The 15,743-nt window shown below is 42.1% G+C and overlaps 2 protein-coding genes across 2 annotated transcripts in view; both read left to right on the forward strand.

The window, feature by feature from the left end:
• Ercc4 (ERCC excision repair 4, endonuclease catalytic subunit) overlaps positions 1 to 5,206 on the forward strand; it is a 28,207-nt gene extending 23,001 nt beyond the window's left edge. Inside the window, exon 11 of the mRNA XM_027940940.2 lies at positions 807 to 5,206. Coding sequence (XP_027796741.2) covers positions 807 to 1,540 — 734 coding nt within the window. The 3' untranslated portion in view covers positions 1,541 to 5,206. The remainder of the gene's footprint in view (positions 1 to 806) is intronic.
• A 6,870-nt stretch (positions 5,207 to 12,076) lies between these two features.
• The window catches only part of Mrtfb (myocardin related transcription factor B), a 237,850-nt gene continuing 234,183 nt past the window's right edge, over positions 12,077 to 15,743 (forward strand). Inside the window, exon 1 of the mRNA XM_071605615.1 lies at positions 12,077 to 12,120. The gene's annotated coding sequence lies outside the window, so the exon portion shown is untranslated. The remainder of the gene's footprint in view (positions 12,121 to 15,743) is intronic.

Consider the following 15,743-nt stretch of genomic DNA (forward strand, 5'->3'; position numbering starts at 1 on the left):
GTCCAGGACAATCTCCCAATCTCCAGATGCTTAACTTAATCACATGTGCAAAGTCCCTCTGACCTGTCAAGTGTCTTATTTACACGTTGCAGAGATTGGGGTATGAGCATCGTTGGGGGGGCCATAGCTCTGCAATACCCTCCATAGATGTAAGTGTAGTTCTTAACAGCAGCATTAGCATCTCCTAGAGTTTTGTTAGAAATGGAGAGTCTTAGGACCCTTAAGTCCCAGCCCTACTCTTTACACCATCCCTGGTTTATGTGTGTACATGACAGCATCAGAAGCTGTGTTCCTGTTTTTCTTGCAGTGTCCTCTTTTCCCATGGACTGTCTTTTCTCTGGACCCTCTTTTCTCTGGACTCACCGAAATCATGACAGCAGCTCTAAGGCAGTTGACTCAGTGAGCATGCTAAGTGTCTAGTATGTAGCAGGCTCTGTCCTAGGATTTGGGAGTACATGCCCAGTGCCATGTGGTGAGGGCCCTTGGAGGGAACAAACCAGCACAAACCAGAACAGACATGTCTGTACCCGTGAGTCATTGCAAGTTAGGAACGACCCATAGAGGCCTCTCGCTTCTGTTTAGTTTTAAGGGAATTCACCTCTGCTTTCTCTATAAATAAACGTTGTAGAAAAGACAGAAAAATGTGGAATAATGCCACGTGGCATTATGTAACCATCCATCAGAGGATAACAACAGAAACACAGATATTAAACTCTAACAGAGCTCCTCCAAGAGTGTCTCCCCAGAGACATTACTGAAAAGGCTCCCTTTTTTTTTTTTTTTTTTTTTTTTTTTTTTTTTTGTAGGTGGCCAAGAACAGAACGGAGTACAGCAGAGCATAGTAGTGGACATGCGCGAGTTTCGCAGTGAGCTGCCATCCCTGATCCACCGCCGGGGCATCGACATTGAGCCGGTGACTCTGGAGGTGGGCGACTACATCCTGACCCCGGAGATGTGCGTGGAGCGCAAGAGCATCAGCGACCTGATCGGCTCCTTGAACAACGGCCGCCTCTACAGCCAGTGCGTCTCCATGTCCCGCTACTACAAGCGCCCGGTGCTGCTCATCGAGTTCGACCCGAGCAAGCCCTTCTCCCTCACGTCCCGCGGTGCCTTGTTCCAGGAGATCTCCAGCAACGACGTCAGCTCCAAACTCACCCTTCTCACGCTTCACTTCCCCAGGCTGCGGCTTCTCTGGTGCCCGTCCCCCCATGCCACCGCGGAGTTGTTCGAGGAACTGAAACAAAATAAGCCGCAGCCCGATGCGGCCACGGCCCTGGCGGTCACGGCCGATTCCGAAACCCTCCCCGAGTCGGAGAAGTATAACCCTGGCCCCCAAGACTTCTTGTTAAAAATGCCCGGAGTGAACGCCAAAAACTGCCACTCCTTGATGAACCACGTTAAGAACATCGCAGAATTGGCCACCCTGTCCCTGGACAAGCTCACGGGCCTCCTGGGGCACGCTGCCAACGCCAAGCAGCTGTACGAGTTCCTTCACACCCCCTATGCGGAAGTCGTGTCTAAAGGGAAGGTGAAAAAGTGAGCAGGCTTGTCCTCCCTCGACTGGCGCAGCCCTCTCTGCCAGCCGCACGGGGTCATTATTAATCATCCGCTCAGTGATTCCTTCTTTTCCAGTGCTTTCAATGATTGTGCGTCCTGTCTCCAAGGTCGGTGGACCAGAAGCCAAGCTTCCTGTGCACGTTGGGCTTAGGTGTCTCTCTAAGTGTCCCTGGCCTCTCTCTCTTCCCCTACCCGCTGCACTGTCCAGGTCAGGCCTAGTATATTCCATCTCTAAATGAGGAGTGTCAGGACCAAACAGAGGTTCTGCAAGTGTTCATAGAAGGCTGCTCCGAAGCAAGCAGGAATTTGTGTCTCCTACACAAACTGATAAGACACACAATCATGTTCTTACCTGCTCTCTACAGAGGGCCCTCTGGAACCCTAAGGAGGAGTCTCTCTGCCATTCCTGATCAGTTCTTTCCACCACATTTCCTTCAATTTCATACTCCTTGGGGACTTCCTGCTGCTAATTTAAGAGAGCCACTTCTAAAGCTGGCTGACAAGTCTCCTAACCACCCAAATATATGCAGCACCTACTATAACTTGTTTATCAGAAACCAGTACTTTTAAGACATAAAATGAATTACCTGTTCACAGAATCGAGTGGTACAGGTGCAGGAGCCCTTAGAATTCTTAGTTCTTGCACATGTTCAGTCTCCTAAATCCCAAAGATCTTCAAACCCAAATGAATACTCACAGTCTTGTAAAGACTCCCACTTTTCCCACCTGTCTTCACTAGACTAAGAAACTCATACCACATCCTCCAGAAACACATGGTCCTCTTAGTCCCCATGCCTCCTGTTCCTGTACCAAGCACCTCCTTCTTTTCCTGGGTGAGCTCTCCAACATGAGCAACCCTCAAAGCTTTTAAGATTGAGTTTTCTTTCTTTCCTGTTGAGATAAAAGGATTATAGATAAATGGAAGATCAAAGCATAGAATATATAAAAGCTCAAATGAAATGTATAAAGAAACTAATTCCTTCTAAATCTCCTCCTGATTGACTTAGGTCTGCTTTTTACTGAGGTGTGCATGCAAAGTCTCCATAGCATCTCTGCAGTTTTTAAACTTTGATATTTAAACATTATTAACTTAGCTATTATTATTCACTGTTTAGTAACGAGCAGTCAATTTTCTACCTCAAGAGCTGCTGTAGGCATCAGTTCTGCTGTCCCTGTCATCCGGTATAATCTTTGATCAGTGTCAGCTCTTTCTTGGTTGGTCATGACAAACTAGGACAGTGACCCTTGTAACAGAAATGTGTCTTCTCTTTTAACAAAAGCACTTACTGAACCTCTCATTGGCATCTTGATTTGTTGGTACTTAAAAGTATGTTGGTCCCTCATTGTCCGTGGAGGCTGGTTCCAGAACCCTGTTATGGCACCGAATCTGCGGATGCTCAGGTCCCTCCTATAAAACAGTGTAGTCTTTGCACACGACCTGTGCACATCCTGCTGTGTATTTTAAACCATCTCTAGATTATCTAAGTATTTAATACGGGGTAAATGCTGGGTAAGTAGCTATTAGACTGTTCTGTTTAGAGAATAATGACAAAGGGGGGGGGGGCTATATACATTCAGCACAAATGCAGTTTTATTTTTTTTCCAAAATCTTTTTGATTCTCAGTTAAATCTACGATACAGAACCCTTGGATGCAGACTGTGGGTTTGGAACTCCCTCCAGGGCACTTCAGGAAAGAATTGAGGGGTATCAAGAGCCAGTTTGATGACCATAGAACTCTGTAAGGTGATGTAGAGAACAGAGAAGGAAACGGGTGGAATAAAGATTTGAGCTACTAGTTTTGTCCCAGGGATAAAACTATACCCTCCAGGGTAAGAAACAAACCCACTGAATGATGACAACATTAATTGTTGGCATTCACTTCTGTATTTATTATTTTATGGAAGAGTTCAATCATAGTGTATTGACCACTAAAATAGACATACCACTTCAAATGACAATGGTCATTATCACATTTCTTCACCCTAGCCTAGCACTTCAGCTTCGGGTATGTAATTTCTATTTTTTTCTTCTTGTATAATTCCACCTGCCTTTTATTGTTGTGTCATCACATAAAACAAAAGTCTTCACATAGTGTGTTCCATGATGGGGGTTTCATTCCAAGCGTTCAAAACTGAAGTCCTTCTGAGAGCTACCATATTAAGCAACCCGTGTCATCTGATACAATGTGGATAACAGTCTCAACTGTATTTATTTCCAGTGTCCCTCAACTCTCAAAATCTGCTGCCTGCTCTTGTACCTACGGGGACATGAAGACAGGTACACCGTCTCTTGTATGTTTGAATTTCGACCAGTAATTTCTAATGAACTTTAATTGGTCATTATAGGTGAAGGACTCTCCCTTACTTCCTCTCCCAACTAAATGAGTATATTTTAATGTATTTCCAGTTGTGGAAAACTTTCAATATATTCATCAAGTATTTACTTTTCTCAAATTTTTTTATGAATTTTTACAATCAAAGAATCTTTGATAAAGGAACTACAGATGCATGCCGTTGCAAAATTAAAGTATTACTTTATTTTCTAGCAACATTTTACTAACTTTGCCTTTTTCCTTCCATCTAGCAAATATCCAATTTACTGGTGAACTCATGTGTAGCTTTTTCAAAACCTTTTTTAAAAGCCAGATAGATCATCATTGCTGTTCTGATTTTACAAGTTTTTTGCCTAAAAACTTGAAAACACATGAAATATTGTGAGAAATCATTTTGAGTTTTGTTTATTTAAATCATAGTACCTCTCTTGATATTCCTTAAAATTACACAGGAAGAAATCATTTCTCATAGTGGCCGTAAATATTGTAAGTCACTGTTTCTTTAGTCTGAGGTTTAGTAGACAGGGTGTCTACTAAGAATGTAGTTCCCCAGCTCAGCAAGACCTGAAGATAATTGTCTCGTTCATCAACCCATCAGGACACAAAGGAATAAATCCAGGTTTGGTGGTGGTGAGGTGACTTAGTACAAGACTAAGCCTGGGCCTTCAGCAGGAAAATCTTCCCTGAAGCAAATCTGGGGAAAGTAGCCAGGGGAGGGAGACAGGCATTATTGACCTTCGTTCTTGGTTTTGAAGCATGATTTGATCTTTTTTTTTTTTTTTTTGGCTCAGAGAACTTTAGGGAAATTCTCCTTTGTCTTCAGTTTAACCTAGAAATGGCCCCTGAAAAACCAACACATTAGGAAGATTCTTTTTCTCAGCCTAGAGTATATTCACATGTCACCAGGCTCCGAAATGAGTTGTCACTGTGCTTTATTATTTTGCCTCATAGCTATTTCCTTTCCGATCCTGAACTTGAACACTTCATGACCCATCTTTTTAGCAGCCTTTACCACTGTGCTAGTGTTTTTTTTTTAATTTATGGTTGTGTAAGTCAAGATTTGGATGGGAGGAAGATGAAACTGAAATATATCTGTCACCAATGTGTGTGTGTGTGCGCGCGCGTGCGTGTGTGTGATAAAATGTATATTTATTCAACATCCTCCTCAGTATGTTACAGACAAAGCAAAAATAAAATGTATAGTGAAAGGGCATATATTGCCAACAATGTGTTAGTAAGTATTTAAAATTCAGAGTATCTTTTCTTTTTCATTACGCAGAATAAATGATTAAAGCTGAACATTGGTGAACCACTCACTGCCTGTGCTGTCTGACTTGCTAGTGATCCACTTTCTACAACATCAACTTACTCTCCCCTTTTTTTTTTTTTTTTTTTTTGCCATAAATACACTTTTCTGTGGGTTATTTTCACTCTGCAACAATCTACTTAACCAAGGGAAGGAGGAAGTATCCTCCTTTTGAAAATACTCAATTCTCTGGTACACAATGATTGCACAGTAAACAGTTCCTGGGACATCTTAAGGAGGGTTAATTTTCCTGGTATGCCCACCACATGGATACTTGTTCCTTTGACATCAAAATTGGAAGAGAATTGTCCCCTTTGACACACCTGGAGTTCACTGTAATTTTTTAAGCAAGTTTAATTATTAGTTTACAAATTGACTCATCTCAATGATTTAATTATTCTTGATTTGGCTTTAAAATGTAGCTCCATGTCCCTTTTTAATGAGAGGTGGGATACTTTATTACTCAAAATGCTTTAATATCTGAATAAAAATTTCGGCAGCCTAATGAACCTTTTCTTAGTAGTAATATGACTTGCATTTGTTGAGGCTTTATGCATTCTCATTTAATCCTCAACAAAACCATAAAGATGCTCAATCCTGTTTTACAAGATCAAAGCTGAAGCACAGAAAGGTTAAGTAATTTGCCCACAGTCACCCATAGTAAATGGTGGAACTGTGATCAGAAATCAAGTAGTCTGATTCTAGAGCCCAGAATGAAACACTGTGGACAGGTTTGGGGAAGGAGCAGTTTGTGAGTCTGGTTTGTGTCCACTTTCCTATATCTAATTACAAATATGCTCTAGAGAAAAGCAAATTGTTTTGCATTTCTTGGCAAATTTATTTCTGCATGTCTTTGACCAACTCTAAACCTCCAGGTCCTTGACTTTCTCCTAAGCCAGTCTTAACATCTTCCTGATTTCCTCTTTAATTCAGTCAAGTAGAATCTTTGACTTCTGTTTTTTTCTTTTTAATGAGACTTTTAACTTTTTGAAAATTATACTTTGCAAGAGTATTGCCGACATGAGCTCAAATAACTCCCATATAATGATAAGACCCACTTCCAACCTCATGCATCCTTAAGTTAAACTGGTCAAGTAGAAGAGAGTAACACACACACACATACATATATTCTGTGTAAGATTATATATATATATATATATATATATATATATATATATATATATATGTGTGTGTGTGTGTGTGTGTGTGTGTGTGTATGTGTGTATATATATACAATTTCTTAAATATAAAGAGAAGTATAATTGGGTACTATGATATTAATATATTAAAAACTGCAAGTTGATATTAATTTTAAGAATTACAGACAATTTTAAGAGGCTGCCCTGTTGCTCAATGAACTCTCCTTGTATTTGCAAAAGCCCAGTGTTTGATCTGAGTTCCTCCCTTGTGGAGTCATGGATAATCTATGGGTGTTAAAGATTCGTGGATGATAAAAGAAGAATTTTAAATATTCTCAGGGATCTATCTATGTGACCAAGATATCTCTACACAGAAGAACATGACTCTCTCAGGACTGAAAGGTAAACAAAACTTGTGATTTCAAAGAGGTTTCCTAGGATTAGTGAAAATAGTCAATAAACCAGGTCTAATGAAATGGTGGCATAGCACATTTGAAAGGAACCCTCTCCTATGATTTTCAGCTCTGGAATGTGGTGTCAATTAGATGCTACCTTTGCCTGAGTGAGAGATTTGCATCCCCGTGCAACTTTATTTCTGGCAAGGGTGACACCCGTCAGCTTAGGAAAGAAGACAATTTAGTAAAGAAGCGTGACTGGGCAGGTCTGTCCAGCGTCAGCCATTCATTGCATAAGGTGCAGAACTGTCTGGGTTTGATGCTGTAACAGTCTCTGCCATCAGGGATGCACAATCTTGTCATAAAGAGATGTCAAAGCTAGAACATGAGCAAGCAGAATGAAATTGACACAGGAGAGATGTAAGTGCTCTGGAGGTCAGAGGAGGAGGGCAAATCCACAGAGGGACTAGGAGGGGCCTCGGAGCAGTGGTGGAAGTCCAGATGGGTCTGAAAGAACAGCTAGGATTTCAACAGACAGATGTGAGTGGGGCCTTCGGTAGAATCCATCAGCTCAGCAAAGATGCGTGGAAATGGAACAATGGTGTTTAAAGACTTGTGAACAGTGAGGCAGGAGCAACATAGTGGGCCCACCTTGTACCAGGCTCCCGAGGGATAGGATAAGAGGCTTGTCCTCAATTCAGTAGAAAAGCAGAAGGAAAAGATGTGACCAAGAAGTCCATTTGAGTTTGAAATGGAAAGGAACTACTATTAATTGAGCACCTACACTGTGCTGGGGACTTGATAGTTATTATCATAACCTTACTGCCAGGGAACTGAGACTCTGGAGAGATTAAGAAATTAAAACCACAGGAGAAATAACTGCAAATTCAAATCACAAAGCTCACCTTCTTTCTCCCACTTCTTGCTGGCTGGCAGGGAGGAATGGTGGGGAGATTACTGCAGAAGCCACTATACCAACCCAAGCAATAGGTAATGAGGGCCAGAAAGAGGAAGATGGCTTTGGAAATGGAAAGAAGGACATAAAGAAGTATCCAAGTAGGCCAGTCAATGGGGCAAAGGAAATATATGCCTAGGAGGAGTTCAAAGCCAGTTTTGAAGCCTGGACTCAGGAAATAATGGGAGTGTTTAACAGGAAAAAAGCAAGTCTGAAGAAGGCCCTGGTTTAGAGGAAGAAGGATAAGCTCAGTTTGATAGTTACTATGAGATGGGTCAGGCTCCATTTAAGATGTTGGAGACATCTGCACAGAAGTGAGAGGTGAAGGCTTTGCATAAATGGCTAAAGGTGAAGAAACACAGAAGGACCAGCAGACAGCTTTAGACAATGCCCACCTTTAGGTGGAGGATAGACACACAGAACTAGGGAGGAAAGGGAGAGGGAACTGAATCACAGTAACCAGCCTGAAAGGCAGGAGAGAATTTCAAGGCACTGACCCCAAAGGTTAGGAGTGCAGCAGTCCTAGTGCTGGTGGCCTCAAGATGTACCACAGAGCACACTGGTCATCCTGGGTCATGGGGCAGGGGCCTGGGACACACTCCAGCCTGAGAGGCTGAGAAGCCACAGGGAAGGTAAAGATGGGAAAAGACTCTGACTGGGGCGAGGGCCAGGTCAAAGGTGACTCTGTTCATGGGAGATGGGGATGCAGGAGCAGAGCAGACTGGGAGAAGGAAAATGCCCCAGAGAAGAACAGACAATTAAACAGCTCTGGCTAAAGCTCAGAGCTGGAGGTAGAGAAAAAAAATAAAAGTGGCCTTGCTTTTCTTCCTTTCACACCTACAGAAAACCTGTTTTTGTATTGATTTGCCTCTTCTTAAAGACCAGCATTTATGTTACCAGGCGTACCTCCAACTTGGCACAGAACCACAAGTCACAGTGAATAACAGCCAGCGCTTTTCTGAAGCCTTCTATTTTAACAAAGCAGTGGTGCTGTTTGGCCGGGAGGGCTGCCTGTATGTACACTGGCTGGGGAAAGGCCTAGAATCCCACTGTTTGTAAGCCAAGTTTTCAGCTTTATTATTATTGAAAGCATCCCTTTCAGCAAGTTACAAAGTCAAACCGAGTGCTGGCTAATGGCACCTGAAGCAGCAAGTTGAGGTTCAGTGGCTCTCCCCAGCCAATCCCAAGACTTGGTAAGGATTTTTATTTTGGTTGTGCTGAGCTTACTGTAACTGGGGCGGCCGAGTTGCTATGGTGATTTGTTCTCAAAACAAAGCGCTTTGCTTCAATGCATTGAAACAGCCGATAAATCTACTTAATGTTGACTTGATCATGACATTAATTCCAGTTGAGACAGCACCCCACCCCCGACCCCACCCCCGCTCCCATTAGGACTTGGGTATAGGAATCTGAAGTGGGCCAAGAAGGCATTGGCTAAAAATAATAATAATAATAATGCAACTTGGCTTTTTAAACCTGGGGCTTTACAATTGACAGAGTTGAAGGCTGTTGGCTTGCAGCCTGGAGAGCTGTACCCTGGGGGCGGCCTGCAGCTGGGGGAAGGTTCGTCCTGAAGCAATTATGTAGTTAATTGCTCCAGTGTGGGCCTAGGTTGAAGGTTGTGACTCACACTTGGAGCTCACCCCTCCATGCAGGTGCGGCGGACAGGATGCAGGATGCAAGGACCTCAGCTGCTGCTTCCCGTTCCTCTGGTACATCTGCAAGTCCTCGCCCCCGTCTGCCCTTGAGGTGGGGGAAAGGCAGATCTTAGCTCCTCCGCACCGGCCGTCTTGGTCTCACCAGTAGGGGTCCCCATTGAGTCACGAGTCCTAAACTGTTGAGGCTGGAGTCACCGGACACTTTAAGGATGACTGCGCTTTGACTGGGGTGTCTCTGCCTCTGATTTCTTGCCTAACCCCGTAACATGGGAGAGAAAAAAAAAAGGAGATGCCTGACTTCCAGCGTGACTCATTCATTATAAACAAAACGGAGGACAGATTCACTGCCTCTTATCGGAACCGAGTATGTGCCCCAGGACAAGCGTGAGTCAGAACAGAAGTCCTGAGCCTTGTTGATCAGAGCATTCCCCCTACAGCCCCACCTCCCCAGGAAGAGGTGCACTGGGGGTGTAGCTCTGTGGGTTTCTTAAATCCTATCAGAGACCCCACATTAAACCCTGGGCTTCTAAGTGAGTCAAATCCCCTCAAAACCAAGAAGCCTTCCAAGTTAAAGATAAAAATTGGCCATATCTACAAAGAAACTCATTTGGAGTGGACAGAAATGTTTGTAATCTTAGCAGTGATGATTTCTCAGCATATGTCAAAAATCAACAAAAGACACTTTAAATATGTACAGTTTACTCTATGTAAATTATACTTAAATGGTTTGGTTTTTTTTTTTTTTTTTAAGAAGAAATAGCGGGGGCTGGGGTTGTAGCTCAGTGGTGGAGCGCTTGCCACGCAGGCATGAGACACTGGGTTCGATCCTCAGAACCACATATAAAAATAAATAAATAAAACAAAGATATTGTGTCCATCTACAACTTAAAAACAACTCGCAGACTGGCGGAGGTAAAAACACCTAGCCACAACCCATCTTCAGTGTGCTGTATCTTGAAGCTCCAGGTAGCTCTTTCCATCCATACCCATGTCTGCTTGTGTGTGGGTGCAAACCCATAAAAGACACCAGCCTGCAGGGATCCTGACGTTGTATCATCGAACACTGATCCCAGTCTCCCAGAGCATGTGTTACTTATTTTTTCACTTAAGACCCCACTCTCCAAAGGGAATTGTAGCAGCAAGAAGGGGTGAAGCCCAGATTGGCAACCAATTTGGAGTGGTGGCGGTGGGGAGATGTTAGGTAGCCAAGAAAAAGAAGCACCTTCTGTGGACTCTGCCCCACCCCACCTCAGGCAGCCACGGGGTGGAGAGGGCTGTTTGTGCCTTCGTGTTCCAGTGGAGGCAAGTCGGGTCAAGTCGACAGCATGACTGCACTCAAGAGCTGACTGTCAGCGGTGCCTGCAAAACACGCACATGAGAAATGACTTCACGCTTGGAGACCAGCTTACCAGCAAGCATATTAATTTAGGGGAAAACGAACACAGGACTTAGAAGGAAAGCAAAACAATAACAAAAAAATGAAGTAGTTTGGCAAGTGGAGTCACTCAAAGAATGAGCAGTCACCAGAAGAGGGACGGGGTTCAGATTTTTTTTTTAATATAAATAACCTCAATTGGGAAAATATGAACATGTATCTATACATGAACCTCCTATGACTTCCTGAAAAGTACGTGGGATTTTTCTCCATATGGATCAAATGGCCTTAGGGGACAGGAAAAGGGACTTTTCCTTTCTCCTTCTAGAGGTATGCCCTTGCGAATATCTGCTTTTGATGGCTAATCTTATGGGAAAGGTCTGTATTTCTTTCATTTTGATGGCTAACTTCATCCCAAAGGACTTAATTATGTCTTTCATTTTCCCCTTGGTTTCTAATATGACCTGCATTAGACTCTGCTGCTGTCTTTTGGCAAAGAAATTCAAGGTTCGTGTCCAAGCCATCTGGAGAATTTGTCGTTTTAACAAGGGGGCCATCTATGTGGGAGGGCTTAGTTAGTCTCCTAATTGCTCAATCAGTGTGTGTGTGGGGAGGTGCACACGCACATATGCTGCCTCTCCAGATTCTGTACACTCTTTGAAGGTATGTCCTTGCCATGTGGATGTCCTCAAGCGCAATGCCTATGAGTGTCTGTAATTCCCAAAGATAGTCTCAGATTACAACTTCTTTTGACATATGCCATAAATACATTCATACTTTTTTAGATCGATCTTTTTGCTATAGAAAACACTGTCCAGAGAAAGTATGTTCTCAACTAGTCTTTCTCTTGAAATCCAAAAATTAGTATTTGGAAAATCATGTCTGTTTATTCAACAAGCATTCTGAAGTGCCTACTCTGTGCCAGAACAGCAGAGCCCGTCCCATAGATCAGAGTTAACAGGTTGTTGTTTTCTCCAGATCCTAAAGAATCTAAAAAACAGAGCAAGCTTCTGTATTTGTAATAGTGGAATTGCAGTAACATGCTACTTATTTAAAACAATGACAACTAACTCATTGCCTGGAAGTAGCCTGTGTTCACAGCACTCCAATATGCATTACAGAGCTCCGCGGTGCTATAAGCATGGGTTACAGAAGTTGCAAAAGGATACTTGGTGGCAAACTGCCAAGCAAGACCTTATTTCACATTTAATGCCTCATAGGAAGAAGAGAACACCAGAGGAGTCTTTGGAGCATACAGGAGAGTTCAGTTGTTGTGAAAAGCAAGGAATCCATGTCCTCTGTTGCTAGCAATCTCCAAGTCACTTGCTGGTTTTGCTGAGCCGGGTCCGGGTGCCATCCAGAAATGGAAGAGAATATTTACAAAAGAAAATACATTCTTCAGGTGGGTGTTTTGTAATGTACTCCTGAGAGCTGTTGTGGAGATAAGTTTCATAATGGGGCCTTTTAGAACAAGCTCTTAACCTTCCATCTGACACTTTGAATTGAATTTGTCAATCTGTGGTCCAGACTCAAACCTCCTGTGTTTCTTATAATTAATAACCTTATTTCCCTCATCTTAGTCTAACTTCTGTTTAAAATAGATGCTTTTATAATTGGCCCCCTGGTACTTAATAGTCCACAAAACATGCATTGATCCATGCATGAACTTCTTTGTTATTTTCAATGAAGATAAAACTCCCGAAACTTCCCCTACCCCCATTGCCAAAAAAACACAAGGACCTTGACAAGAAATTAAAACATATCAACCCTATATATCCATATTCATTTGATTTCCCTCCTTCTCCCAAGCCAAAGTGAACCCTCATCCTGAGTTATGTGATTAATATTCCCTGACATTCTTTTCTATAGGATCTTATCAAGTCTTCTTTATGGGGGCTGGGGATGTAGCTCAGTTGGTAGAGTGCTTGCCTCACATGCACAAGGCCCTGGGTTAAATCCCCAGCACCACAAAAAAAATAAAAATAAAAGTCTTCTTTGTGTTATATGTATTAAGTATGGGTATGCATACATGTTGTTTTAACTTTATTTTTTTTAAAAAAAGTGTAATTGTAGGGTTTACTTATATTGGTAAGATCCACCCTGGTGATGCATGTGGCAGGCATTCGGTTTGGCCTTTCTATAATATTTCATTATATGAATATATCAGAATTTATTCACCAGCACTCCCTTTCCTGGTTGTCTGGGTTACTCATAGGTTCCTGATATTATGAACTGTACTTTTATGAACATTCTTAACATCTATCCAGTCTTATCCATGTGCAATCTAGGAGTGAAATAGTTAGGTTAAGGGTTACATTCAACTTTAGGGGACAGTGTCAAACTGGGTTTTTCTGTGTGTTTTTATTGATGCATTATAGTTTTATATAACAAATATAAAATCATATATACATGGCGTATAATTCCCCATTTCATTCCCCAGTACTTCCTCTTTCCTCCCCCTCCTCCCTCACCTGTTCTCCTTCCTCTACTCTCCTGGTCTGCCTTCTCTTTACTTATTGCTTCTTTTTAAATTGGTGCTGTATAGTATACACAAAAGTGGAATTCACCGTGGTACATTCGTATGTATTCATAGCATAATTTGGTCAATTTCATTTCACAGCTCTTCCCTTTTCCTGTGCCTCCTCCCTCCCCCTCTACTCCACTGATCTATTTTCCTGGGACCCACCCTCCTTTTAATTTTTTTTTTTCTTATTTTGCTCTAGCTTTCACATATGAGAAAAAAAAAACATTTGGCCCTTGACTTTCTGAGCCTGGCTTATTTCACTTAGCATGATGTACTCCAATTCCACCCACTCATTCACTTACCAGTAAATGCCATCGTTTCGTTCTTCTTTATAGCGAAGTGAAACTCCCTTGCATAGATATACCATATTTTCTTCATTCATTCATGTGTTGACGGGCACCTGGGCTGGTTCCATAACTAAGTTATTGTGAATTGTGTTGCTATAAATGTTGATGTGGCTGCATCTCTATAGTGTGCTAACTTTAGATCTTTTGGATAAATATCAAGGAGTGGGATAACTGGGTCATCCGGTGGCTCATTTATGGAATATCCATACTGCTTTCCAGAGTGCATGTACTAATTTGCAGTCCCACTGACAATGTCTGAGTGTACCTTTCCCCTCTCATCCTCATTTTCTCCTTATTATGCCTGGCAGGTTAATAAGATGCTTTGGGTCAAGTTCCCAGAACAGGCCCTGGGTCACATACCATTAAAGCTAGAAGAAACTTTAGAGATAGGAATGAGGAACCTAACTAAGGCTTATTCGCTCAACAACTATTAATCAGGACTAACTTGGTGCTAATTGTTGCCCTAAACCCTGGAAATTCACTAAAGAATGAGTCAGACAAGACCTCCACTTTCCTGGGGTCACCTTCTCATCTTGGGAGGGAATCAGGATGACAGTGTGATTAAGGTACTATGAAAAACACAATGTTTAGATAGGGAGAGAGAGAAACAGAAAGCTACTGTCTTTGGACCTCCATTATTCTCCTTTGCCTTCCTGGGAGCGACACTGAATAGTAGGGCATCTACAAGCACTCAAACTCCCGTCTGAAAACACCTCCTGCCGCTGCCTGGACTGCTATATGGTATGCCAATCAAACCCACTAGTGCAGCCCAGCACCCAAGCTAGGCGAACATGATTCAGAAAGCCACGGAACCATCAGTACACAAGACTGGATATGTTCTGAAAGCCACTCATGTCAAGTATGCCCTCATGAGCACCCACTGTGTTCTAGGGTCCTGTGGAAGGTACCAGGGCTACCAAGATGAAAAAGTCAGTGCTTATGATCTCCAGGAACTCACAATATCCTGGGCAAGGCAGAAACACATGGTGACACTTTCAAAGCACTGCATGTGCTGTGATGGAGACGTGAATGGAGTTCACTGGGAACCCAGAAGAGAAACACCCAGTCTGGTCTTGGAAGTCAGGAAGACTTCCCGCAAGAAGGAAGGCCTACTGGAACAGTTTGTGCTCTGAAAGGCCACCAGGAGCAAAGAGCTAGGTGGGTGCTAGAGGGCTAGTTCTGTGGTTAAGCACACAATTTTAAGCACACAACTCTGGCTCAAACAGCCTCACTTAATATCTTACATTACCCAACCAGCAAAAGCATTCATTTTCTCATCTGTAAAACAGGGATGATAGAGAACCTATTAGGAGAATTAAATTAAAATGTGTCGAGTACTTAGCTCTTAGTCAATTCCTTTCATGACCAACTCACAGCAAATCAATTCAATTGGCCAAATGACCAATACACTGAATTTGCCTTACCGAGTAGCTTTAATTAGAATATTCATCTTTGAGTTTCCTATTGTAAGATATGCTTTTCTGTCTATTAACCAAATTTAGCTTGATAATGTCACCCAGCAAATGAATCTTGTGTAATGCTACCTTTTAAAAAGTGACATATGCAAAGCCCTGGGTTCAACCTTTAGCACTGCAAAGGGGGTGGGCGGTGGCAAAGCAGGAATAAGTCTAAGCTGATTTTTTTTCCATGTGAATTGATATTTTCCAAATATTAAGCATTTAATGGTCAAACAAATTTGCTTCAGTTTCTTCTCATTTCCTTTTGATACTCATGAATGTCTTTTTCTATTCTTTGAACTGTAAATATTTTTTTATGATTTTTCATCAGTTTTCTCTCTCCCCCCCGCCCCCCGCTTTCTCTCTCTTTTTCTCTCTCTCTAGCTGAATGGAACTTCAGTTGACTGAAACAGCAGACGTCAAAATGCTGGATAAGAGGGTTTTGTGATTGTTAGAAAATATGAACTGGAGATAAATAAATAAATGTGTGTACGTGAATTTTTACTAGACAGATATCATTTCCAGCACTTCAATGTGTATCCTGGACTTTTCTTTTGTCAGGCTTAAATTTAAATTTATTAAGTTTAAAATAGAATTTAGTTTTAATTCAGTTTTAAACAAATCAAATTTTAATGCAAAACATCCCAAAGAAATCTGAAATCTCAATTAAGTTTAAAGGCATATTAGAGAAATCAGG

This window comes from Marmota flaviventris, chromosome 19 (genome assembly GCF_047511675.1).
Source record: "Marmota flaviventris isolate mMarFla1 chromosome 19, mMarFla1.hap1, whole genome shotgun sequence".
Taxonomy (NCBI): domain Eukaryota; kingdom Metazoa; phylum Chordata; class Mammalia; order Rodentia; family Sciuridae; genus Marmota; species Marmota flaviventris.